We start from the raw sequence: 27,613 nt of genomic DNA, 5'->3' as shown, positions 1-27,613 counted from the left end.
CCGAGCGGGTCCGGCCCCGTGTGGGGCTCCAGCGAGGGCAGGGGCGCCGGGCTCCGGCCCTCTGGGCTTTATTCTCCGGCGCCCCGAGCCCCGCGGCTGCGGGAGAAAGACGGGACAGAGGACGGGAATAAGGGAGCAGAGGGGGTCAAAGAAGGAGGGCAGGTGGGGGGTTCAGGGTGTGCAGGGAGAGGCGGGGTGGGGGGACAGGAAAGGAGGGGGGGGAGGACGAGGACGGAGCACAGGTGGGGGGGGGGTCAAGGTGCAGAGGGGGAAAGCGGGAAGAGGAACACGGGGAGGTGGAAGGAAAGGTGGGAGACAGAGGGGGAGGATTGAGGGCAGGTGGGGGAAATTGGGAGGGGAAGGGGAGCAGGGTGAGGGGGCAGGGGGGACGCGGGATGGGGGGGGGGAGGAACGGTGGAGGAGGGGGGGGGGATGGAGGGGTAGGGCAGGGTTGAGGCGTGTAGGGGGAAAGGGAGGGGGGATGGGGGGGACCGGGCCGGGGGGGAGGGAGGGGAGGGCTAGGGGGGAGAGGGGGGGGGGGGTTGGGGGGGGGGGGGTGTAGGGGGTGGGGGAGGGGAGGCAGAGGGGGAAGAACAGAGAGGGTTAGAAGAAGAGAAGCAAACACAAATATAAAGAAAAAGAAATACAGAGACACAGAGATATATAGAGATACAGAACCCGGTCCGGCCGCAACCTCTCCCACCGAGCACCGAGCGCGCAAATGGCGGCGGGGCCGATTCCCGAGGCTTAAATCCTCTCGGCCCCGCCCCGCGCAGCCGCTCTGGGGCCCCGCGCACCTGTGCGGACCCCGCCCTTCACACCTGTGCCGGCCCCGCCCCGCCCCGCCCGCGCCTGTAAATGCCGGCGGATCCGCGCCCGCTCCGCTTTGTGCGCTGGATGCTCATTCTGCTCGTCCCGGGCTGCGGCGGGACCGTCGTTCGGAGCGCTGTGCGGATCCCGGCCCCGGGGGCTGCTCCCGGCGCTGCGCCGAGCCCGAGGCGCTGAGGTGGGACCGGGAACGGGGTCCGGGGATTCGGGTCCGAGTCCTGTCGGTGTCTGCTGGGGGTCCCGGGCCGAGCCGCTTGTCCCTCGGCGGGCGGGGTGTGGCTCCCGGGCTCGGAGAACTGAGGTGGGATTGGGGATGGCATTAGGGATCGGGATCGCCGCGGCTGGTTAAAAGCCGCTCCGGGATTGGCGCTGGGGCCGAGCCCGGCGCTGCCGCTCCGGCTGCGGCCAGCGCGGGGCTGCGGTCCCGCCGGAGCTCCGGCTACGGTCCCGCCGCGGCCGCGGGGAGCCGGGGCCGTGCCGGGCGGGCGGCGCTTCCCCGGAGCAGGCGCTGGATCGCGCCTGGAAGCGGGCGGGGCACGGGGACCGCCCGTGCTGGCCCCGGCACCCCCAGAGGCCGCCGCTCCCGCAGCGCCGCCCGCCCCGTGGGGCGGAACCGGAGCGGCGGCGCTCCCGGCCCGGGTCCGCCCGCAGCCCCCGCGGGGACGCGCAGCTCCCCCAGCCCCGGCGCTGCCGAGGCCGCCGCACCCCCTGCGCAGAGCAGCGCCCGCCTCCCCCCGCCCCGGGGCCGCTCCCCCGGGGGCCTCCCGCCCGCCGCGCCCCCGCCCAGCGAGCGCGGCTGCAGCGCCGCGGCCGGGAGGAGCCGCTCCCCCGGGCCGGGCGCTGGCGCCGAGTCCGCTGCTGCCGCTCCTGCTCTGACTGCGCCCGCTCTGGGGCCGGGGCTCGGGCCGCTCAGCCGGTACCTGATGCTCTCCTTCCCCCCCCCCCCACTTTCTCTGCGCCTTGCACTCTCCAGTGCAAAAACCTCTGGCTTTGAAAGTCCAGTGGAAACTGTTTCTTCTTTATTTCCAGAGCACAGCATCTCCTGAGTGGGAATGGATACACAAGGAGCACCAAGTCGAACCCTTATGTGAATGCCTCATCTGGGCCTTGAACCCACACCTGGCCATTCTCAGCACCCTGCTCCAACCAAGCCAATCTCAGCTCCTGCCAATGTCCTGCCTGGCATGGCAATGCCAAGTGCCAGCAAGGTAATTCCTTTGCAAATACAGCTCCTTCTTTTATGCTAATGCTGCTTTACACCCCAGCCCCTGCCATGGCTACAGGGCAGAGCTCCATGGCCAGCACCTGATCATGGAACACCACAGGTGATCGCTTGGGGGACAGCACAAAACTCTTCCCATAGCCCTGATTTCCTGCCCTTTCCAGGATTTCCCCAACAGCTGTCAAGGTGCTCATTCCACGTCCCTTTCCAGGGAGAAAGAAGCAAGGCAAGTCCTGAGGGTTCACTTGCTCCATGGCCAAAGTTCTGGAGAGTGTCAGAGCTGCTCCTGCCTGCAGAGGGGCATTTCCCGCAGGTGAGTGTTCACAGGCCAAAATCACAGTGGCGGCTGAGGCAGCTTTTGTGGCCCAGAGCTGCACAGAGCTCTCAGTGACTCCTGCTCATTGCCAGGAGTGTTCCTTGGTGCTCCTTCTGTGTGTCCCAGCTGGCAGGGAACGGGGGGAGGGAGAAGGCCGGCAGCCCCAGGAAGGGAACCAGCAGCTCTTGTGCTTTGGATTTGCAGAGAGGAGCTGTGCCTGCAGTGTCCTGCCTGTGGCACACAGCATGCCAAACACACATCCCGGGAACGGGCACCGGGCTGCCTGGGCAGCGCTGGGATGGACATGGATAAAGGGCGGCCCCTCGGCCAGGGGCTGCTCTGAACAGGCACCCGGAGATGCTTCGGCCCCGACAGACCCCACTGACGCCCCAAAAATACCCCAAGGAACAGCTGGCACCGGGGAATGTCGGCACGGGCTGTTTGCAGAGGGGCTCAGACAGCAATTCCCGCTGCCGACCTCCCACACACCTGCCAGCTATGTCCCAGCCACCCAAAATGCCTTCCCTTCCAGCCTGAGGACATCATCCCTCAGCAGCGTTAAAGCCAAGGCAAGCTTCCCCCACAGCAATGAAATGCCAAGCAATGCCCTCAGAGATGCCTTCAAATGAAAGGTCAGAGGCAGAGAAATCTCTTTGGATTGAGTTGGCAGTTTTTGGGGAACCAGCTGGAACTGCACAACTGATGGAAAGCTTTCACAGGTGGCTCACACTGCAGGTGCCCTGAAGGCAGGGATGTGCATCCCTTTCCTGAGGGAAAAGAACTTCCAGAGGCTCTGCAATGAAATTGCTCCTGCAGGGAGAGAAGTCCTCCCGGGGGCACAGGGGCTGCCTCAGCACGGGCTGGGAGCGCGTCCGGCCAGCGCCTTCTCCTGCTTCCAAATATCACCCGAGCCCGAGCTCGGGGGGTGCAGGCAGCTGAATTCCAGGGAACTCTGTCAGGTGCCCCAGGGACATGGTGGGGGGGGCTGGGGGATGAGGGTTACAAACAGCAAATTCTATGGAACATGAAGTTGTCCTTGCCCTGACCCTGCTGAGCTTCCCTGGAAGCTCTGCTGCTTCCTGACACCTGCTGTTAAATAGGCAGCTCTGCATGGGAATATCCATGCTCCAGGAGGCACTAGGAGGCTATTCCAGTGGCAATTCAGGGCTTTGGGTAGAATTCATGTGAACTAGCAAAGCCTAACCCCAAATCTGGGCACCACACAGGGAACAATCTTTGTGCTGCCCTGGCAGCCAAAGCCCCTGGGCTGGGAAATGTCAGCAGGCAAATGGATAGAATGATTTAAATCCCAGCATCCCCCAAAGGGACAATCCACTCACCTCCCTTTGCTCCCAAAGTGTCCACTCTGTTCCCCACAGGTGCCCTGGGGATGCCAGGGAGGTCCCTTTGCCCACAGTGCCTTTCTCCTGCCCCTCTCCAGCCTGAGGCCTCTTCTCCCTTCCCTGCCAGCTGCTGCCAAGGAAGGAGGACACAGTGAGTCCTGAGTTCACCTCCAAATAGTCCTTCCCTCACCTTGAGATGACCTGAGACTTTACCCCCAAAATGTCCCCATCTGTCTCCTTCTGAGTTCCTCATTTTTTACAAGGAAGCATTCTTTCTCTGCTCTGGAGATTACCACAAGATTTGCCCCCAAAACTTTCCCCACCTGTCCACTACCTCTTTCCTCATTTCCACCTCAATATTCTCATTCTTTACCCTACAGACACTTTCAATTTTTACCCCTCAGAACTTCCCTACCTGGCCATAAAACCTCAGTTTACCCCATCAAGTGCATTCTCTCTGCTACAGATCACCTCAGATTCTACCCCCGACATTTTCTGTACCTCTCCACCACGGAGTACTTCATTTTTACTTCAAAATACTCCTTTTCTACCATGGAGATTCCCTCAAGTTTTACCCCCCAGATTTACCCACCTGTCCACAGCAATTCCCTCAGTTTACCTCAGGATGCTCCTGCTCTCTCCTAGAGATGACCTCACATTTTACCCCCTCAATTTTCCCTACCTGCCCAATTCTGATCACCTCCTTTTTACCTCAAAATAGGAGTTCTTTCTTCTACAGATTAACTAGGATTTTATGACCAAAATGTCTCTTTTGTCCCCTGTATACTGACCAGATTGTAAAACCAAAACCACGCAAGTTCTGTCTGTCTTATCCCCAAAATGTTCATTCTGTCCCCTACAAATTAGGTCCGATTTTTTCTCAAAAACACTTACTGTTCCTCCATAATTACCTCAGGGTTTGCCCCCCAAATTCTACCTCCTCTTGACTACTGGTCACCTCATTGCTTCCTCAATATGTTCATTCTCTGCCCTACAGATCTTCCCACGTTTTACACCCCAAATTTCCTTGCCTAGCCCCAGTGACTGCCTCAGTTTATGTCAGTGTGTCATACTCTCCCTAGAGATTACCTCAAGTTTGACCCCCAAAATTTTCCTTAACTGTCCACAACTTATTACCTCATTTTTACCTCAAAATATTCATTCTCAACCTCTAGATTATTTCAAGTTTTACCCCCCCAAAATTCCCCTACCTGTCCACTACTGATTCCCTCTTCTTCCTTCAATATTTATTTACTTTCTACCACATAGCTTCTATCAAGATTTACCACCAAAGTTTTCCATCTGTCTACTACTGATGACCTCATTTTTACCTCAACATGTTCTTTCTACAGCTTATTTAATGTTCTTTTTACACAAGTTTCCCTACTTGCCCACAACTGATTCCCTCATGTTACCTCAGTGTGTTCATGCTCTCCCCTAGAGATTAGCTCAGATTTTCCCCACATGCTCAGTACTCATCACCTCATTTTTCCCTCCAAGTGATCATTCTCTGCTCTTGAGATTTTGTCACGCTTTGCCTCCAAAATTTTCCTTATTTGTCTACTCCTCTATGCCTATGCCAAAATATTCATTCTGTCCCCTACAGGTTACATCAAGTTTTACCCCCCAAATTTTCCTTCCTCTACAATATTAACTCTTTTCTGCCCCAAAAATGTGCATTCTCTCTCCTAAACATCACCTCAGCTTTTCCCTCAAAAATGCCACCTCGCTCCCCTCGACATCCCCTCCCATTTTCCTACACAAACAATTCTTGTGTCCCCTCTCAGTCACCCCAGGTTTTCCCAGTGAGGAGCTGCAAGGAATTCAGGCAGGGCCAATGACACCAGGGAACAGCTGTAAATTCAGAGGCAGAGAGAGAAGATCTACCAGGAAAGGGGAAAGGTTCAGAAGACATTTCTGCAATTAATTAATTAATAATTATTTCCAGTTCCCCACTGAGAAGAACACAACCTCACAGCTGTTAAGGCCTGACGGTTCCCTGCAGGGAGAGCTCAGCACACGTGCCCAGAGGCAATCCCAGCATCTGAAAGAAAGAAAGAAAGAAGCAGCAAAAGGTGATTGCTTCTCTTTCCAAGTTATTTCAAGTGCTCACACCCAAACCAACCTTTGCTCTTGATTCTGGCCGGGTGCATGGTGAGCGGTGGGCACAGGTCATGTCATCCATGCTGATGTGAGTGATGCTTTCTGGGGGAAATCAGCTGATTTCCAAAGTTCCCTTCCTGCCCCGTGCCTGATGTGCACAGGAGAAAACCCCTTCCCTGAAGGGACTTGTGCTCCCTCTAATCCCATTTGCCCAGTCTGTTCCATGGGGATATTGCCAGCCTGGGGCAGCAGAGGCACCCGCAGCTCTCAGCACTCTCTGCTCCAAGCACAGCTCTGGGCTCCTTTGCAGACTGCCTCTGCCGTGGGGTTTTCTCCAGGAGAAGCCAAGGAATTGCTCATGGAAGGGTGGAGATTAAGTTAGCCCAAAGGGAAGCAAAGAATAAGTACTCCAGGAAGAGCCCTTGGGAGCTGCTGGGCTGAGGTGGGAAGGGGACATTCCTTGCCTGCAGGGCCAATACACAACAACCTCCAACCCAAAGCACAGACTGGCAGGTGGGGTCTGACAGCACCACTCTGACAAACCTCCTTGTCATTCTTCCCTGCAGTGACTTTTGCAATCAAACTCTGAAGCTGACAAGCCCAGCAGCTCTGTCCATCCACTCTGGAAGGAAAGGATACTCCAGGGATGAGGCCCATTCCCAGCAAACGCTCCCAACACAGCCCGGAGGCACCGCTGGAGCTCGGGTGTGGAGCTGGGAAGGGCTGCCAGGAGCACGCAGCCCCCAGGTGGGGTGGCAGTGGCAGCAGCAAATTCCCCCAGGCTGATGGCACAACAGAGAGACAAAGGCCAGCAGTGTCCACGGGAGGTGCAGGGTTAATTCTGCTCCCTGCCCTGCCCCATCCCTGCAGGAAAGCTCCAGGGGGGAGAGAAACTCTCAGGGTGCCCAAAATGCAGCATCTGTCACCCTGATCCCGCTTCAACTCAGCGTGTGGGGCCAAGCTCCCCCCACAGGTAAACACTGAGCTGACCTGCTCAGGCTCAAACACAGCCCCAGTTCTCACCTCCAGCCTGCTCCTGGGGCTGCTGCCACATTCCTGACAAGGTGCCAAAGGCCCCTTTGGACAGGGCTCTCTCTGTCTCAGGTGCTGGGCACTGCAGGGACCAGGGCAGCCCCCTCTGGGGACAACTGGGGATTCATCCCACACCACGGGCAGGACCAGGGGCCCTCCAGTACAGGCTGGTGGGGCCAGAGCTCCTTGGGTTTGGCTGCTCAAACACCAAAGCTTTTGGCAAAGATGGGACAAGTTAAGTGGGTTTTCCTGTCCTGAGAGAGAGAGGAAATTGTTAAAATTAAGCATGGAAATTAAGTTCACTGTGGAAGTCAAAGGCTCCTGGCTTTCCCACTCCTGTTCTGATTGCTCACTAGAGGGTTTTATCCATAAAAAAATGAGAGGTGGCACCAAATAAAAGAACTCTTTTTCAACATTTTTCCCCTACTTTCTTTCACACATAAAAAGGATGTCCATTTTTACTTAGTGCATTCTTTGCCTAATTTTAACAGAACTGTTTTCCTTCCAGGCCCCACTTGTGGGTTCTTCACTCCTTTGCCATCGGACTTTGGACAAAGGAAGAGAAGGATCGGCTCCACACGGGTGTCATCCAACGGGGAACACCCCCTGTACCAGCCCCAGCCTTCTCCAAGCACGCTGCCTCACTTTCCCCATTCTGGATGCTGGCTCCAATCCAGTCTGAGTTCTCCCCTGTTTTCCATGTCTAAGGACAGGAACTTGTCCTGGTCAGGGTGTAAGGCCTTAAACTGCACATTGATCTGGGGGGCTGTGACTGGGATTCCAGCAGGGAATTCACTGTTTTACAAATAAAAATTATTCCAGGGAGCTGCTGCTTCACCACACAGTGTCAGCAAAAGAGAGAAAACACTAAAGGTGTATCCAAAAACAAGGATGAAATGATTCCTCCTGCTTTTAGTGGGATCAGGGCTTATGCTGCCCTGGAATGACAAAGAACTTCTCCCTCAGCCCCCCAGAGAGCCCTTGAAAAGCCAAAGTGCAGCAGGGAAGGAAGGAAGGAAAGGCACCTGCTGGGGCAGCACAGGTCCAGCTGCTCATGGGGACTGGGAATGAGTGTGGAGCCAAAAGCACCTTCCCAGGCTGGAGGGGCTTGCCTAAAGCACCACCTCTGGGAAGCAAAGGGCTATGGAAGAAATGGAGTGGGAATTTACAATAATAATCATCATGTATCGGGAAAGAGCAACAACAGAAGCAACAATCATTCCAAGGGAGCAGGAGGGATGCTGAGCTTGAAACGAGGTTTGAGTGAGGCAGCAGCTCCTGGGAGTTCTAACCCACAGCTCCAGCTCTGCGATTCCAGGAGCACTGCAAGCTCCTACTGCCCCGTCCCCGGCTTTGCCTCCTGCCAGTACTCGGCACCTCGGGCACGGCTGGGTGCGAGTGCTCCAGTGCTGCTGCCCCGAGGGAGTGGGAAAATGGCCATTAAGCCTCTTCCCACTGGACTGGCTCCGAGCTCTGGCTGGGGAAAACATTTGGCACCCCTGGCATTTCAATGAAATCAGTTTCCATCACTTTGAAGAGGCACTGAATAAACCCAGGGCACATAAGTAAACCTCTCCCCATAAGGACAGCCCCAGGGAATACACAATTATTCCTATGCCTGGCCAAACAAACCAGCAGCCAGGTTTTGGGAAGAGACTCCAGACTCTTATCTCCTTCCCTGGCTGTAAAACACTTGCAGAGGCTTTGGAGTTCATACAAGCTTGTCAGGATTTGGATACTTCATGTAAATTCCATTCAGATACTGGAATGGAAGTGTCCTAAAGGCACCTCCACTCAGACTTTAATTTTAAGCCCTCTACCACCAAAGAATTTAGATGTTCTTTTCTTAGGAACACCCCACCTCTGCTTCTTTAGGTGTCTCCACGTGGGACATAAATTAAATGTGGACAAATTTTAGAATGCAGCTTCCAAGTCAAGTTACCTGCTAGGAAATTACTTCAGCTCTCTGGTACCTTGGGCTGTTTTAAACACAGCCTGGCCCTTCATGGCTGAGGCTCTGAGCTACACAACTTGTGAGTGGGCAAGTAGCAGCAGCTGAGGTCTCATCCCAGCTGTACACAAAAACAGGGAGTGGGGGCTGCACTTGGATACGTGCAGGCAGGGTTGGGCCCCTTCTGAAAGCTTCAATCCCTGTTTTCCAGAGATTCAATCAGGGATAATGACATTTTCACAAAGCTCTCTTAAGGCACGTGAAAACCCGAGTAAGAAAATGGAATCAAACCCTTTGTTCCACTGGCCTCACGCCCCAAATTCCAACGGGACAGACAAGTCCCTCTCCTCGGAAGGCAACGTCTCCTACCTGGATCTGTGCCTTCCGCAGCCTTTGGTGGCCGCTGTCTCCATCCTCCCACACCTCCTCATCTTCCTCCTCAGCAGGCCTGGCTTCCTCATCCTGCAGAGCAAGCACAGGGACAGTCACCAACCTGCTCATCCCAAACCTGGCCAGCAGGGATGGACTGCTGGGACCCCCTGGACGGTCACCCCTCTGCTGGGCACCATCCCTGCTCTGCAGTCCATTCCCGTTCCTGGCCTGGCATCTCCTTTGAACGGGATGTTAAACCACAACCACTTGCTCGGCTGGGTTTTGGGACAGCAGAGACTCCCCCAAGGCAGTGGACAAAGCTCCTGTTCCCACACCCTCTGCCTCCCAAAGCCCTGCTAGGGCCAGGCAGAGCAAAGGAAATCCCTCACTTCCTGCTGGAAATTTCCTCTTGTGCCCATAAACCCAGGGAAATCGTGGCTGCCCCATCCCTGGAAGTGTTCGAGGCCAGGCTGGCCGGGGCTTGGAGCACCCTGTGGATGGAATGAGGTGATCCTTAAGGTCCCTTCCCACCCAAACTATTCTGCCATTCCAGGATGATTCTGTGATCTCTCCCTGCATTTATTTTGCATCGCTTCCTCTCTAATTTGAATTCCCAAATCAAAATGAGTTTTTAAAGAAATCATTTAAAATTATCCCAGGAATAAAAAGGGGTGCATCAAACATACAAGAATCATTCCTACCTCCATCAAATCATTATTAATTGGAAGCCTCTTTCCTCATCTCTGTCCTTAGTTTTCCTTTCCTAGGAAACCTTGTGATCCCATAGTTTCTCCAAGAGATTTACTGGGATTGCAGAAAGCTTTGCTCTGTCAGGGAGGCAGGGGGGTTGACAACACTTGTTCCTCTGCATCTTTATCCTTTAACCAGCTTTCCTTCAGAATGGTGCTGCAAGAGAAGTTCAGAATTACTAGAAACGGATCAGGTTCACCTTTTTTCCTCACTCTTTTCCAACTACTTCCAAATTCTTGGAATTATCCTCAAATGAGGCCTAGCAAGCTACTGTGAAAACATCGGTCAGAGGAACATCCTGCAAAGAGAAAACCACATCCAGCAGCAGCCAAAACAATCCCATTGCTATTCTTACCTGGTCTCCAGGTGCTCCTGCCAGAGCTCCCAACACCCATTGCCATTCCATGAGGGTGAGGAGGCAGTTTTGGACGTGTTCTTTGCCATGGGATGGGAAAACAGAGCCCAGAGGGTCTTTGTGTCCCTTCCAAGCCACCCCATGATTCCATCAGCACCTATACCAATTCCATTCTGGAAAGCCCAATTCCATTCCTCCCATCAACTCAGAATTTCTCCCTTCCTCTCTCTGCTCCACATCAGGCATGTGTTGCCACGTGCCACAGGCATGGGATGCCTCAGCATTGCCTGGGAATGCCACTCAAGGCTGCCCTTGTGGCCTCAGCGCTCCAAAATGCCCAGCTGGCTCCCGTTCCAGCTGGGAATGTCCCAAACAGCAGCGTGGGCTGTGCCCTCTGCCATCCCACCATTGGGGCAGCTCCCATAGAATGTGACTGACTTACTGGGTTTGCAATTCCTGGCTTAAAAGTCAGGTGGTGGAATATCCTCTCCTGGGAATATCCAGAAGACCAGAAGGCTCCCTGGAAGCCACAGGTCAGGGACAGAGTCAGATGAACGATCCTGAACTGGTTTTCAGGGGATGCATCCCCAGCCTGTGGCTGCAAAAACTCCAGAGCTGTTCCTTCCCCTTGGGACAGCCAGGGAAAACATCCCCAGCATGGATTTCTGACAGGAAAAACCTCACTGCTCCAGGCTACTTGGCTCCTCCCAAATCCAGGCCAGCACTCCAACAGGCTCTAAGGACAAAACAACAGGAAAGACCATCTCAGGGCACACGCCACAAGCTGGGCGTCACATTCCTCACTGGAACTGGGCTGTTCCCACATCCCTGTGACAGTTGGGAGCATCTCCCGTTCCTCGCTCTTCCATTCAGGACAAAGAGACAACAGAGCTGTCAAACAGCCAGTGTGTAACCCCAACAATCCAGGGAAAACCACCTTGCTCTGGGGAGAAACATCATGCCCAGTTATGGAAAAAACCAAAGAGCGGTACTGGGAACACTCCCAGGCATGGAGGCTCCCAGCTCCAGAAATGCAGCTCACAGGCTTCTTCCCATGGGAACCCCAGTATTGCCCGGGATTGGGCTCAGGGAAAAAGTCCTGCGCATTCCACCACTCTGGCACAGACACCCCAGGAAGGTGTCCCTGACCATGGCAAGGGGCTGAACAGGATGGTCTGTAAGGTTCTTCCCAGCACAGACCACTCCAGGAGTTTAAGGTGGATTCGAGCAGCTCCTGAGGACATGAACACCACCCACACCTCCCACCTGGCTCAGCCCAGAGTCCATCCAGCACTCACAGAGAGCTGCTGGGAGCTGAAATTCTCCCTGCTCCCCCTGCCTGGGAAACCCTGCCTCCAGCTCCTGGGAAAGAGGAGCTGCATCCTGCTGGGTGCTCCCGGCTCTGGGCAGCTGCCGCCTTCAGGCGGGGGGATGGCTCGGGCAGCTCCGGTGACTGTTCCACCTCGATGATTTTGTGTTTTCCTGCATTTCCCTGGGCTGGAGGGGAGCAGGGGGTGCGGTGGGAGTGCGGGAAGGCAGCGGCAGGGAGGGCAAGGAGTGCGGCCGGGCACCGCACGGCGCAGGGGGGCTTCTGCTGGGAGTGGAGGGGCGCGACCCGGACGGAGACGTCCCCGCCGCTGCCGGCCACTGCCCATGGGGCTCCTGCCCGCCCCCGGCGCCACTGACTCCACACCCCGTGTCCCCACACTGGGAACCACCATGGAAAATCATGCTGAAACCTCTAATCCTGAGCCTGAGCCTTGACCTTTTACCCCCCTGACCTTTGACCCCTCGACCCATTCCTTGACAACCTGACCTTTGATCCCTGACCCCTGACCATCCACCTTTACACCTTGAGCCCTGCCCTTTGACCCCCCCCAAACCTGAGCCCTTTGACCCTTGCCTTTTGACCCATGACACCTGACCCCAGGACCTTTGACCCCCCTGAGCCCTGTGACCTTTGCCCCAACCTTCTACATGTGACCTCTGTGCTTTGACATTGACCACCTTGACCTTCGACCCCTGGACTTTCACCTTTGATTCCCTGACCCCCCAACCTATGCCCTGACTTTTGTCCCTTTATCCCCTAACCTTTAACCCCCTCTACTTTATACCCCTCACTGCTATTGCTGCCTGGAACCCCTCACTCCTGCTCTACACGCCCCAGCCCTCAACCCGTACCTGTCACTCTCCAGCCTGCAGCTGTCATCCCTAACTTTTTGGTGTGGGGCTTGTCCTCCTCTGAGGGTTCCAGGGTTATCCCAGCACCAGGGTTACTGAGCTCTGCTGCAGTGAGGGTTCCAGGGTTGCTGCACTGTGCTGCTGGTGGGGGGAAAATGGTGCTGTCAGGGGTGGTATGAGGGCTGGTGCACCTTTTCCCTGTATTCCTAACCTCCACTGGGTACTCTCCACCCTGTTAGGGAGGCTGTTTGTTTGGCTGCACCCAAACCTTGGCGATGAACATCACCTCGCAGACAGGACGGGACCAAGGAAAAACAAAACCCAGATGGGGGAAAAAAAACCTCACAGCTGGCTGTTTTCTTATTATAAAGTTAAAAATCAGTTGAAAAAACTGAAAGGCAAAAATCCCACACACAAGGTTAGAACCAGTCACACACGCTCTCACAGACTGACACACGCAGACACAGACAGACACACACTCTCACAGACAGACACCCTTCTTCAGCTTACACACTGACTTGCAGCCCTTACTCACAACACTCCACCGATGAAGACGCTTCAACACATCTTCCAACTGCTGCTCCCTGACGTGGAAGGGTAGATTCTGGGAAAAGCGGTAGCATCGGTGACTGCAGGGATCAGAATCGGCCTCGGGGACCTGCAAGACAACATGAGACAGTCTACAAGTAGCTGACAGCTCGGAGTTATCCCCATACACCAGGCCCATAAGTTTTCTACACAAAACCCCACAGCCAAGAGATGAACCACAAAGTTTTACAACTGTTCAACCCAGCCACGACTCTACGTGCCAGGGCAGGGCAGCTCCAAGTGTAAGCACACCAAATAGAAGCAAAGATGACACGAGGACTTGAGATAACTCTCCAGAAGATAAATTCTAGACCCGATATGCTTTGAGGCAATGGAACCTATGGAACTACCACAGTGAGGAGGGTCTAATACACTTCATAGAGAAGTCCATGGCCCATGAAAGAAAAGATACTACCAAAAGTGAGAAGGAAGATGGAGGAGAACATCTTGTGTACTTCTCCTGGTCTCCAAAAGCAAAACTGTAAAGATGCCGGAATGAGCCCGATCCGGGAAAGCACGCGAGCAGAGACCCCCGCTGCCGCTACGGCCCAGAGCGAGGCCCATAAAGCACCGAGATGTAACAAAGGCCTGTGACACGGGAGAGGATGGACACAAACTACAGAACACAGACACCCATGACATAGCACAGACACGAGCTGAAACTGCCCAGCAACGGGCACAAGATTGCTAGTGGTGCCATGAGGATTTTTGCCTTTTCTTTTATACCCCTGTTGTACCTTTTTACAAATTCTGTATTCCTAGTGCTTTTTGCCTACCTTCTTGGACTTGTTTGTCAAGCTGAGAGACTCAACATTTTAGAAGCTTCGTAGCTAGGGATCAGTGTGCCCCAGACCCCACGGTCCTCTCCAGAACACATTCTGTAAACCAAGATAGAACCATCCAGGGGAAGGTTCCTTGGGGAGGGGGGCTCACTTGAGCCTCTCATTGGGGAATCTTTGATAGATATGCTAATTAGTAACACCTATAATGTTACACCTAATGTTGGGGGAGAGGGGGGGACACAGAGACTCGGCGGGGTGCATCTCGATGCATATGACCTGGACGTGTGCACCTAAGGATCCTTAAAATAAATACCAAGGTAAAATCCCTTTTCCCCTTCGAACCGTGTATGACTCTTGATTTTAAGGCCAGGAAAAGGCATCATTTAATCACGTTTCCCTCATTAGAGGAGACAATTAAATGACCACTCAGGTGCACAACCACTCCTGCAGAGCACTTCACTAGACCCCGTTTTGCAATAACTCCCCCAGGCTGCAAAGCCCCGTTTGCCAGGGACCTGAGAGAAGAATTCGGTAGTTTTAAAGGAATGTCAGCAACTAGGAATACACCTGAGAGGAGTTCAGTAGCTGGGAGGGAGCCCAGGTGACAAATAAACACACAGGCCCCAGCAGAACCAGCTCATTCCAAAGAGTGGCACTGAGGAAGGGCCTGGGCAGTCCCACAGGGGCAGGTGGGTGCCTGGCTGCCAGCACTGGGAACGTGGGAATGCTTCAAAGCACCGGCACTCCTGAGAAAATGACCAAACAAGGCCGTCATAAGGCAAGAGATGAGCCGGGGGGACAGTGGGTCCCACACCTGCCCCTTTTCCCTTTCCACTGTACAGCATCTGCCCAGGCTGTGAGCGAGCTTTGGGCAGAAGCACTCAGTTCTCCCCCAGAATCCAGTGAACCACTTGCTCATCTCCAGAAGAGAATCACAGGCACAGCACTGAATGCACCGATACCCGGCTTACACCTCTCAACACTTTCTCGCTTTGGTTTGTTCATTGAAAAATGGCAAAAAAGGAAAAAAGTCAGCCCAGAGCCCAGGAACGTTAAGCGACTGCTCTTTTACAAAGTCCAACACAACCCCCCCCCAAGGATGAGGCTTTACGTAAGAGCCACCTACTCCGTCCGGACGGGATTGTGTCCGGACCCGCGACTCTTCCCTCGCTGACCTTCGGCAGCAGCCGGCGGAAGCCAATTCCCCGAGCACGGCAGCCCCGCGGAGCCGCCCAGAGCCGCCGGCCGCCCCCAGAGCCCCGCAGCCCGTGCCGGTGCTGGCCCGCTCCATCCCGGAGCGGCTCCGGCCGCAAACCGGGAGAGCAAAGGGGAAGGAACAAAGCCCTGACAAAGCCAATGAGCGGAACACCATTCAACCCATCAGCGGGGAGGGCAGCGCAGCGGCCCCGCCGGCCCCGAGTCCCCGTTCCAGGGAATGCCCCGGGTTGCGCTGCCCGGGGAGGGACCCCCGCCCTCCCGGGGTGTCCCCCACAGCGGGGCGCGAGCGCGGGGAAAGCCGCGGGTCCCGGCGGGAGCTGCGCCTGGAGCGGCCGATGCCGCCCTCGGGCCCGCCGGTGCCGCCCAGGGGGTGCCGGGATGTGCCGGGAGTGCCCGGGGCGGGGACGGCGCGGCCCCGGCGCTGCCCCGGTGCCGGCGGGAGGCCAGGCCCGGCCGCGCTCACCTGCGCTGGTCGCTCCGCTAGGCCCGCACCATCTCTTGGCTGCCGCCACCGGCGAACGACGGAGGAGCCGCGGAGCCGCCGGCGAGTCACGGAGCGCCGGGGGGGGCGCGGGGCGGGCCCGGCGGAGGGAGGGGGGGGCGGCTGCCAAGCGGGCGGCCGATCCGGAAAGGTCCCGGCGGTCCATGGCGGGCTGGCGGCTCGCAGGGCTCGGGCAGGGCCGCGGCTGCGCTGGGCCCGATCCCGGCCCGGTCCCGCCTGGCGCTTCCCGGCGGCTCCCGCGCCGCCGCCGCCGCCCCGATCACGTGACGCGCGGGGAACCACGTGACCCCGGCGGAGCGCGCGCGCAGGGGGCGTGGCGCGGGTCAGGCCCCCCCTCCCCGCGGGGCGGTGGGAGAGTCACGTGGCGCAGCGCGCGCGGAGCGACACGGGGAACAGCGGGACAGACCGGGAAACACCGGGACACCCCGGGACAGACCGGGACGCACCGGGACACACAGGGACACACCGGACACCCCGGGACAGGCCGGCAGAGGAGCAGCTTCGGGGTGACCCAGCGGGGGCCGCCCAGTGCCTGAAGGGGCCGCAGGAAAAGATAGAGAAAGGATTTCCAAGGGACGGAGGGACAGGACACAGGGAATGGCTTCCCAGTGCCAGAGGGCAGCGATGGATGGGAGATTGGGAATTGGGAATTCCTGGCTGGGAGGTGGGGGAGACCCCGGCAGAGTTCGCCCAGAGCAGCTGTGGCTGCCCCTGGATCCCTGGCAGTGCTCAGGGCCAGGCTGGACATTGGGGCTGGAGCAGCCTGGGACAGTGGGAAGTGTCCCTGCCCGTGGCAGCGGTGGCACTGGATGAGCTTTAAGGTCCTTCCAAGCCCAAATCGTTCTGTGAGTCTTAGAGCCCTGAAATTCTCATGACAGAGGTGGAACTGCAAGAGCTTAAGGTCGCTTCCCAAAAAACCCCCATTGCACGAGTCTGCAGCTTCTGGAGCCCTCGGTCCATTGAAATGCAGTTTCAGAGGAGCTCCGAGGAAATGGTGCTTTGGGGAGAGCAGAGCGGCTGGAACAGAGGAACAGGAACAGTCTCCTGGAGCGAGCCCTTGTGTCTCAGAGAGCGGGATCGGCTCGTTCCTAACGCACCTGGTGACTCCCAGAGCGGAGGATGGAAACGCAGCCCTGGTCCGAAAGAAACCCTGCCCGGGAGCGCGGGCTGGGATTGGGAGCCGGCAGAGGGAGCTCGGTGTTAAAGAGGCTCTTTTGGCTGTAAAGGTGCGCCTTTGTCTCTCTGCGAAGCACCCGGCCGTAGCGGCGTTTTTGCTGCTGTCTCCTGATTTTATTAAACTTTCATTAAACTGTCCCTTTTCTTCAACTTTCCTTCAAATTCTACAAAGAGTGAAGCTCGTTTTTCACGGCCGCGCGGTTGGAGCGGCACCAGCGCTGATCCCTCCGCGGGCAGGATCGCATCACAAATAGTCCCTCCTGGCGGATCACTCCGCGTGGGGCCGCATCACCGGTGATCCCTCCGCGGGCAGGACCGCATCACAAATAGTCCCTCCTGGCGGATCACTCCGCGGGCGGGCGCCATCACCGCTAATACGAGTATTTATAAATTCCAAAGAACTCGTTAACGCAGAAGAAAGCAAGTACGCTTCATGCTGGGTGGGAAACATAGGGTCTAAGGGGTAAGAATTTTAAAGCTGTCAGAGACCCAAGGAAAGGAGCAAAGGGGAAACAAGAAAGAGAAGGGCTGGGACCCCTGGAAGCATCGCCCCCTCCATTGCCGCCTGCCCCCCCCAAGCCCAGGCTCCTGTGGCGCCGCTCGCAGCTGCAGCGCCGCTCCTGAGCCCGAGGTCCCGCCTGTCCCGGCCCTCAGGCACCGCCCGCGGCTCCACCGCTTGTCCCAGCGGGGCGGCTCCGCCGGTAGCCCCGGTGTTCCCGCCGCCCCCTCCAGCCCCTGCGGGCCCAGCGGTAGCCCAGCCCCCCCTTACGTTGTCCCTGTGCCCGTCCCTAGCCCAGGGTTTTAAAAATCCTCAGGATATTAACTGTGAATTTACGTTTTGTATTAAGAAGACTAAACATCATGGAAACAGCTGAATTTAGGACAAACAATAGGCCAATAAATACAATACTAGTGCTTTAAAATAATTAAATAACCATTTGTTCTTGCATCTATGTTGCTTCCAAATACTGGCAGAATTCCTTCAAATAAACAAACTGCTAGTTTTTTTGTTTTGTTTTGAATTTTTAAAGATTGCATTTTGGCAGTCATTCAGGCAAATCTGGACATTTGTTCCATTCGTCTGAAGTGAAAAAAAGCGATACATCTATCACATTGCACTTTCTCTCTTAGGAAGCCAAAACTAGGGCCCTCCAGGGAACAAGAAGTTTAATTACAAACTATCACTGTACAACAAGACAGATTATTGGGCAACAGTGCGTTCTGAAAGGTATTTGTCATAATGAGGAATGGGCAGGGTAATTGGTGTTTGCCAACTGACAGGCACTCGGTGATCGATGCATCTGAAGGGCCAACAGAAATTCTCCATCCTTGCTTAGGCTCTGCTGACAAGGCACTTTCAGCACTTCTCTCAGTGTTTGGTATCTCTCATTCCAAGTTCCTGCTACGTCCTGAACAGTTTTGGTGAGTGGTAATTTGTAATAGAGGATGGATGATCAGCAGGTGATTCTTCAGTCAAAAGGACTAGTTTTTCCAATTTATCTGTGGGATTTACTTGAAGTGATATGTCATGTAGTACTCAGATGACCTATTTCTACAAAGAATGAAAATTACTCAGCTGCATTAACTTACATATATGAGTGAAAATACAGTTAGATATTACTTAGCTCATAAATGTATAACTGAATAAAAAGTGTTCTCTGAAGGATACAAGTAATCTTTACTGCCATTTGGCGGTAGACAGAGAGAAGTGACACACCAAGGTTACTCTGCTCATCAGTGGCAGAGATGGGAAATGATCTCACCTGAGCTCCAGGGCAGCATCTTATGCATGAACTGTACTGCTCTCCTCGTTCATTTGGGAATAAGGTTAGCATCCAAAGATAGAGCAGAAACACATTCTCTGGTCAGGCCTGTAACTCTTTACAGTGCTCCTTGTACATTATTGTGAAGCACTTGACACCAGGCACAATCAAAAAAGGGATACTAGAATACCCTGACCCTTAATTTTATCTAGAGCAAAAAATTGTTACGTAGCAAAGTTCATGTCTTAGGTAGCTAAAGGAGAGCAGCTTCTTCATTTCACAAGATTTAATAGAACAGTCAAAGCACTAGAATGCTACTGAAATTAGGAAATGCTGCAATAAATCACAGAGTTCTACTGCTTGCATTAAAAAAAAAAAAAAGTTAAAGTTTCTGGATTCCCATTTTAAAAATAGACTTCACAGTCATTAAAGAGTACTAGGGGTCTCTGAGAAGAATAAGCACAGGCTTTAATCTATTGTTTTTAATAAAGGAAGTCCTGCCCCATCTGTAGGGTCAGAATCACAAATCATCTATCTTATTATCTGAGAATAAAGACTGAACATTAGTCATATTCTTTTTATAACACAGAGTGACCGATACTTCAAAGCATTGTCATCACTGCTCTCTGGCTGTAAATGAAAACGTCATGGTGCTTCACTCTCATCTTGTATTCATATGCTTGACAGACAAGTTAAATGAGAATTGTCCAAAGCTATGAACCAAACCATGACAAAAGTAGCTCTTAGAGTGGTTTTAAATCACTCAAGCTGACATTCCTCGGCCCCAAATGTCAGACCACACAGTGCTGCGATGCACGCAGCAGGCAGAGCGCACTGTCCTGTTCCTCGGCTCCCAGCTTCAGAAGTGGCTACTCGAGTAAATAGAAACCTCAGAAACGTAGTTATGGAAATAGTGCATGTCAGCAGACTTCAAAGGGCAGAACATATTGATAATTGCAGAAAGAGGCCCAAAAGGGCTTCAATCACTCCCTGTCCCTGCAGGTTTTTTTGTTGTCCTCTTAAAGGAGCAATGACTGGGTGAGGATGAAACTGCCTTCCTGTCCAGCTGACAGAGGCTTTACAGGCATTCTAATGCTTCTGTTTGCACGGCTGCCCTTCCAGCTCTGTGCTGTCTGCAGCCTGAAGGCTTCCCCAGCTCTGAGAGCACAGACCAGCACTGGAAACACGACCAGCGCCAGAGGAGCTCCAGCGGTGACATCTGCTGAGCCCCCGGGCTCGCATCCTGAGCCATCGCAGGTCCGAGGGAAGCACCCGGCTCTGGTGGCTCCTTACCTGCCAGCACTGAAGCAAACGGCTGCTGGGGATCGAACGGCATTTCAACCTGCCAGACTCCAGGTTCTGGGTATCCAAACGGAATACCATTTCCTGAGAATAAACACAAATTCATTATCCTGGTGTGGCTACAGAGAAAAACTCACTTAGACAGCCTGTTCTGCTAATGTACAAAGTAAAGATGTGTTAGATCGTGCAGCTGTCATCGCAGCATTGATGTTTACAGTCTGTGTCTGTTTTACATCTGTATATTTTCATTCAGTGTTTTACTGTATCCTGGTCACTCTATAGGGAAACACAAATCTTAAAAAAATACAATTATTTTCAAAAAAAAGGAGATGCATTGTTCATTTCTACTCCAGTGAAAAGCTGGATTGTACTTAAAAGGCATTGGCTTCTATTTGGGAAAGTGCTGATAGACTGTGTTGCAACAGGAGACCCTGAAGGGATTCTGGCTGACTCAGAAATTTCTCCAGGGACTGCTGAATAATGTTCACAGCAGACACAGTTCAGACTCTTTTAAAATGAAAGAGCATATGCTCTCTCTTATTATTTTTAACAAGGCTAACGATACAAGAGATATCAGAATAGATTTTTCCTTGTCGTTTCCAAATACCGTGTGATTAATTCCTGGGCCACAGAACAAGGGCATAGAGGAAGATAAAGAAAATAAATTATTTAAAAATTATTCCCTATGTTTTCAGTGGGTAATCAACAAGTCGATTCCTGTAAGCATCCATTTGAAGCTTTCTTATAGTTCAGAATTGCCAACAAGGGCTCTTTTACTTGCCCCTTTCAGTGGTTTCCTGAAAGCACACTTAAGCTGAAATCCACTGTGAGTCCTGCTGAAGGCAAATTGATAGCTCAGAGGAGTAAAGTGAACTCTCTGCAGGTATAGAGACTTGATCTTCAGAATTGTCCTGCCATTAAGAGAAGGGAGATTGCCTAGAGAATGGCTTTTAACATATTTTCATTCACCATGCTTTCCTATCTACTGTGATACTTAAAATCCCTCTAGTACTCAAAAACCCATTCAATGTGGATTTAATGTCTATTGTAGAGAAAAAACTTTAGAAGCTAGTTTAAAAAAAAAATCAAAACACCTCCATGGTTTAAACGATTAAAAATAGGTGAAGTGATTTTAATTATTTGTTTCCATACCTCTGACTTGCAAGACGCCTGGAGAGTACAAATGACAAGCAAGTATGTCCAAAGATGGCCACATAGGATTAGACTTCACAACACATTAATTCAATTCATCCTTAATGGACATCAGATTATAAATGACCAAACCTTTCTATGTTATTGAGGTGCCTCCTAAACTCTCTAGGCTCAGAAGACAAAAGCCCAGGATATTGAATAATTAAGCTCCTTAAGAGAAAAGAAAAATCAATTCCAATCCGTGAACATAAATTCAATTTCCTCCAGCCGTCCTAGCTCATACAAAGCAGAATTCAACCAGCAAAAAACTCGTTACCTTCCCAAACCTGTGGAATATCCAGCAAACCAATTTCTCAGGCTCCTACAGTGAGCAGAGCAAGGACAGAACTAAACTGATTTTTTTTTTTTTTTCTTACAATGCTACGCTGGTGTCCAATTGTCCTTAGTTCTAGGATGTGCAACCCTGAGCTGCTCAGGGAACCCTTGCCTTATCACATGCGAAGAGGCTGTCTGCAAGTCCAGCAATACTCAGGGGACCAAGGGAGTTACAGATCAACATCAAGTATTTCAGGCTTCACCCCGACAAACTAATGGACACTACCAAGCATTCACACAGAATTAACCTCCTGCTTTCACTTCGGGCAAAGCTTTCAAAGAAAAGAGCATCCCTTGGAGAGCTGTGGCTAACAGCACCAACCGGGCCAAGCCTCTTCTTCACCAGCCAAGAGAAGTTTTGGCAGCGACTCGAGCAATAACAAGACAAGGACTTTAATCCCCTTTAATTGTGTGATTCTGTTGGGCATTTGTGCTGCTTCAAAAGCAGTGTCTGCTGTGGTTTTGAGTCACCTGATCCACACTGTTTTCCTCTCTGTTTTCACAGCTCTGGCACTGGCCAGGAGAGCACTGTGCAGATCCACGAGCAGCTTTCAAAGGTCAGCAGAGCACTGCCTGGTTTCACAGCCTCCGTGAGGCTATCTCAGGGCCTGGCTCTCCCAAGCATCCCACAGCTTCCTGGAGAGGTTGCTAATTACCAGACATTCATTATCTGTTCTTATAACCCAGAGATTTAAATTGAAAAAAAAAAACCAAATTAAAAAGGGGAGGGACGGAAGAATGAAAAAATACTAAGAGAATGGATCTGCACTAAAAGTGCTTTGACTTATCCTGTAGGACTCCTGGCTTCAGTTCCTACAAGGAGACATTTTCAACTGCCTGTCAAATTCACATCACTGGGCCTATCCTCAGCACCCTCCAGCCTTGTCACATTTATATGGAGAGGTGGTGGAAGGATGGTGGCTGAAGGGTGTTTGGGGCTCCAAGAAGGAAAGGGAAAATATGCCTGATGCCATTCAAGGCTGATAACTCAGTAGGAGGCTGTAGAAGAGCTTCTCTGTCAGAAGAGGCAGAAGCAGTGCTGAACACTGCCCAACCTACCACTGCAGCTGAGCAAGCAGGAGGAATGTGGGAGAGGCAGGACTGGGAGACAGTGAGGGGATTAGGAAACACGATGCCAGGATTCTTCTTCCATTTCCTTTCTAAGGTAATTGGTCCTGTCTAACTGAGACAGACCCCTTGTCTAGACTGGCTGCCGGACTGAACAGTCAGACCAAATCCATAATTTCATAAGGTCTGGTGAAAACAACCTTCACAAATGAAGTAGTTGAAATGAAGTAGGGCAATGGTAGAGTGAATAAGGAATCTTGCTAATGAGCCAGAGGTAAACCAGAGCCTTACTTACACTCTTGCTGAGAGCTGTTCTGTTCCATTCAGCTGTGTATTTGATCATTCAGCTAAGAAACCAGCATGATACAAGGGATCTAAAATTTCAGTTGCTTCAACCGGAATATCTAAAGTAGCAAAGCAAAGAAGCCAACAAATTATTTCATTGTAAGCCAAATTATACAGGATATACCAGACAATACCAGGAGCATTAATGGTTTATTAGGGAAAGAACACCACCAAGTAGATCTCTCATAGCTTCAGTTTTCTGTTGCATAGGCAGCCCCTCTGGGTTGGTCATCCAACACACAGATTGGGGGGTACATAATTATGGGTCTCAGTCTGGGCAAGCTTAATCACTTTTTTTTCCATGAGGACCTTCCCTCGATTCCATGTGTCAGTGATAGAACAAGGGGGACTGGCTTTTAATGAAATATGGTAGGTTTAGATAAGATAGCAGGAAGAAAATTGTTTCCTTTGAAGGTGGTGAGGCCCCGGCACAGATTGCCCAAAGAAGCTGTGGATGCCCCATCCCTGGAAGTGTTCAAGGCCAGGCTAGATGGGGCTTTGAGTAACCTGGTCTAGTGGAAGGCATCCCTGTCCATGGTAGGGAGGTTGAAACGAGATAATTTTTAAGGGCCCTTTCAACCCAAACCATTCTATAATTCTATTATTCTGTTTCAGGTTATTGCATTTATTAACTTTAAACCTCATTTCCTATATTCCTATAGAATTTCACCAAGCCCTGAAGAAAAGAGAAAGCTATTTCTATAGCAGCATAGGAAGCCTGCACCACAGGCAAGCAGAGGGACAGGTCACACACATCTCAACACTGTCTGAGAACAGTATCAGTGGGATAAATACAGCCAAGGTGTGATACATATAGGAGTTAAAAAGAGACTTGTGTACTAAGTGGCTGCTTGACACAACACTAAAATTCTTCTGTTGTGGGGGTTAGGTCTCAAACATTTACCACTTAGGATAGTGATTTCTTTGTCACCAGTAAATGAAGACCAGTCAGCTGCTAACTTCAGCTCAGGAATATGCCACTAGTGATGGAGGACATCCAAGACCTGCTTGGTGACCAGACTGCAACACACTGCAAAGTCCTGAGATGCTGTCTCTGGACTCAGGCTTAGAGAACCTTTTCAAAGTGTTTATTACTCTCACGCACAAGGCACAGGAAACCCTCTGCGGTATATGTACATTAAAGACAGAACCACAAGTTTCATCTTGAACTCTGAATGTGTGTGCGCAAGGAAAGTATGTGCAGAAATGACTTACTAGAAAGGAAGACATCTGGGTCAGATGTTCTCTTCACTTAGTTAATCACATGGAAGTGTCATTCTGAAGAACTTTGTGTATTAAGCCTGAGGAAAAGTGCTTTGTTCAAAAGCGATATGCACATAGCAAATGTGAGAACAAGAGTTCCCGTCTGACCCACAGAATCCACCACTTACCCTGTTATTTATGCAAGCTGCTGTCAGGTCATTTTTTACACACTCACATAGTATTTTCCAATCTATGATGAATGCTACACAAGATGAGGGCTATTCCTTGACATGTCAGACTAGTGAGAAAGTTAAATTACCTCTTTGTGAGTTCCAAGCTCAATGTATCCACAGAGAGGGTGAAACGCTCCTGTGCCACAGACATAAACATGGGTCCAGTTGTACGGCTGAAGAACTCGGATAAAATTGGCACACTCTGTCTGTTGGGAAAAGAAAGATAAAGGTTACTTTTCATGTTTATTCTTCTCTTTCACATTATACATAGAATATAAGTTACAGCCATATAAGCTTATATAAGTTACAGCCATAGCATTGGTGTATTTAAACTCAGAACTACTGTAGCAGAAACTGTTTACAAGTAGTTCAAACCTGTTAGGACTATAACTTGACAGTGGCTATCTACCAGGCAGTTCATCAATCAGACTTGCAAACCTAATTCTGCTGTATGCTTACAGCCACGAGAAACTGTCTGCTCACACCACGGTTTGGAGGGAATCTGTTCAGCCAGTGTTGTAGCAAACACCACCCGTCAACAATTGGGCAGAGGTCGCAGAGCCACTGGGTTTGTCTGGCTACCAGTCTTCCTGCCTTTGCTCCCAGCTCAGGGTACTGCACATGCTTTAATACCAAAGATCACATGATTAAAGCGACTGCGGTGGGCTGAAAGGCTTCAACACACTTCCAAGGGCATGCTTTGTCTCTGCACCAACCACATCTTACTGGTGACTTTTATTTGGTCATTTCTGAGTCCAGTGGGACATCCTGGCTCTAGCTGGGCTTGCTCCATGTTGTTGTTGTTGGTAAGTAGCACAGGCATGCTTGCAAGGATGATACATGGGGCTGGGGGAAAAGCCTTGATTTAGCCTTGCCCAGAACGAAATGAACACAAAAACACATAACAGATACTTCAGAGGGAACACACAGGATTTGTTCATATGTTCAAGCCATCACCCTGCATCTAAGTGAGAGTCCGAAACAACTATTTCCCTCTCAGGACCTTCTCCTTTTTCTCTTAGTGTAGAAATAGACCAGCACAAATCTTCCACATGCACCAGTATCAGAATATTTCCAATGCTCAGCATTGTTTAGGTTCTGACTGCTGTAAAGGTAAGGGTAGTAACAAGTTAGAATAAAAAGCTAAACTCTTCAGGCAGAGAGCTGAGAGCATTTTGAGCTGGAAGATACCTTGGTAACCGACATGCTGGAGATTTTTTTTGGAGAGAAAAGGAAGAAATTTTATTTTACAGCCAGGAAATGTTTACATTTAGAGTGGGCTCTAGACACATGACGTAATCTGTGCTGCACAAAACATATAAAAGTTGTATTGTGTACACGTATGTACCTTAAATATACTTCCTAAAGAAGATTTGTGGTTTCTGGCAAAAGCCATTGAGTCTGAGATTTTTTTTTAAACCCCAACTGCAGCTGTCTGCAAATTAAGTTGATTTGTACACTGCTCTACTACTGTTTCTTTAATGAATTATAATGAAGTTAAATTCAGGATACACCCAAGAAAAAAAGAAGCATTTTAATGTGAGAAAAGAGGATTCCAGGGAAATACTGCCTGGTATACATTTTTGAGGAAACGCCATTCATCTCTCAGCTGCATTTATTACACAAAAGAACAACATATCATGATTGATGCCTGCAAGATTGAATTTTTTTAAGTATTAATATTTAAAAACCAACAGAAATGTAACTTTGTTTTTCAATTAAGAAAAAACACTTAGGACATTAGTTCAGAAGAAGTGTAACAAGAGCTTACTAAAGCATTTTTTGCATTTAATAAAAAATACATAGATATGCATAATCCTCAGCCATAATAAAAAACATACATCATACTTACATGGGCATCTTTCCCAGCTAATTTGCATAATTCTACCTTTTCTTTTGCTGCAGGCCAGTAAATCTGTAATAGAGTTAAAACAAGACAAAGATGATGAAGATTATACACTGTCCTGTGACTGTAGATTATTCCAGGAATAAACAGTTAAAACAGATTTATGCATGTTGAAGGACCTTGCATGTAAATTGAAATGAACATGACTTCAAGTACAAGATCCCATTACAAAAAGTTAAGAGGCTTTAAATCAACCCCCCTGATTCTTGTTTATTTCTTCATTGGCTACATGTACTTTTAAAAAGCATTCAGTTAATCTGGCCGGGGCACCTTGTCACCATTATGTGTTTCTCTCAAAGTTATGATGAGCCAAATCATCTGGAAACTAAACTGATTGCAAAGCCAGGCAAATTACATTTGTAAGAATTTGGTCCAGTGGACTTGGCAGAACTGTTATAAAAAAACCACTTAGCTCTTTCTGCCAATTTTCAAATGAAAATAATTAGGTTCAAAAAACTAAGGACAGCTGGAGGGAAATTTGTAGAACAAAAAGTACATTTGGCAGGAATCAACAGTGCATGGTTTAAAAACATCAACATTAACTGAGTTTACTGAGAAAATGACACAGAAGTTTAGAGAAGAACTGTGGACCTTAGATAATTGCCAGTATATATTGATACTGTTTCTCTTTCTTTTTTAATCTGCCCTGCAGAATTCTACAAAATAGGTTTTGATGTAGATAAATCCAGATGACAACATACTATCAGTTACTGTAATCCAAATTGTGATGGTGAAGAAATGTCAGTGAACAACAGTGCAGGTTCTGCCTCACTGATTTCAATTAAGCAGTCAAAACTGGATATGATTGAGTACATCTGATTCTATTAAATTTAAAATAGAAGCTAAATACAGATTCTTCTCGAATCACTGTGTTAAATATGGATATTTTGTACTTCTAATTTTGACAAGAAAAAGCAATTGTTATTTCTCATGACTAGTAATAAAAACACCACAAATCACACTACTTTTTAAGCAAATATTGATTAGTAAATTGCCTGAAGTCCCAGGCACCAGTCAGCAGGTCATTAGTAGTCACAAATGCTTTATAGTAGTCTCCAGTCATGCTTTACAAAATCTTAAATAGCAAATGTATAGGAATGAAGAATTATTATAGTATGCACTAGAAATAAAAACAACATCAAGGAAGGACGCACAACTCAGTGGCATGCAAGAGGAGTTGACTGCTGTCATATTCCCCTTCACCCAGCTGTTGGCACCTTACTGGAAGTGGCTTGACATACCCAGGCTCAGTCCCACACAGGTAAGGAAAGCAAAAAGCAAGTGGCCTCCCTCAAGTACCTTTATCACTTTCCAAAACCTACAGTCACTGTTTCTCTCAATCTGGAAACAGTCTGGATTTTACTTCTTTCTCTTTCCTTCCCAGTGAAAATGGATGTATTGGATTTCTGCAAGGAAATTAATTTCCTCTCAAGTGAACTCCGTTACCTTCCTGATAAAAAACCTCTTAGCAGAGACAATGTCGTTTAAGTTACTTAAACCTTAACCCTCTGCAACAATATTTACATGGAGTCAGAGATAAGACAGTG

At 50.7% G+C, this 27,613-nt stretch overlaps 1 protein-coding gene and 1 long non-coding RNA gene across 6 annotated transcripts in view; one reads left to right on the top strand and one right to left on the bottom strand.

Moving 5' to 3' along the window:
* Positions 1-1,785: 1,785 nt before the first annotated feature.
* On the top strand, positions 1,786-7,259 carry LOC138110993 (uncharacterized). Its single transcript, XR_011151207.1, has 2 exons — positions 1,786-5,784; positions 6,379-7,259. It is a non-coding gene; the product is annotated as an uncharacterized lncRNA (long non-coding RNA).
* Positions 7,260-9,863: 2,604 nt separating this feature from the next.
* The window catches only part of LOC138110992 (semaphorin-3D-like), a 39,280-nt gene continuing 21,530 nt past the window's right edge, over positions 9,864-27,613 (bottom strand). Inside the window, exons 2-8 of one of the 5 annotated variants that reach the window (XR_011151205.1) lie at positions 26,013-26,075; positions 24,247-24,366; positions 22,675-22,783; positions 15,505-19,868; positions 12,985-13,111; positions 10,715-11,008; positions 9,864-10,073 (exon numbers count right to left, since the gene is read on the bottom strand). Coding sequence is in view for 2 of the 5 variants with exons in the window: in XM_069016138.1 (XP_068872239.1) it covers positions 19,572-19,868; positions 24,247-24,366; positions 26,013-26,075 (480 nt within the window). In the remaining 3 variants the exon portion in view is untranslated. The other 4 variants (XR_011151206.1, XR_011151204.1, XM_069016139.1 and 1 more) reach the window with 4 other exon arrangements.

Source organism: Aphelocoma coerulescens, chromosome 5 (assembly GCF_041296385.1).
Source record: "Aphelocoma coerulescens isolate FSJ_1873_10779 chromosome 5, UR_Acoe_1.0, whole genome shotgun sequence".
Taxonomy (NCBI): Eukaryota; Metazoa; Chordata; class Aves; order Passeriformes; family Corvidae; genus Aphelocoma; species Aphelocoma coerulescens.
Note: the sequence above shows the minus strand (reverse complement) of the source record. Positions and strands in the feature narration are given on the sequence as shown.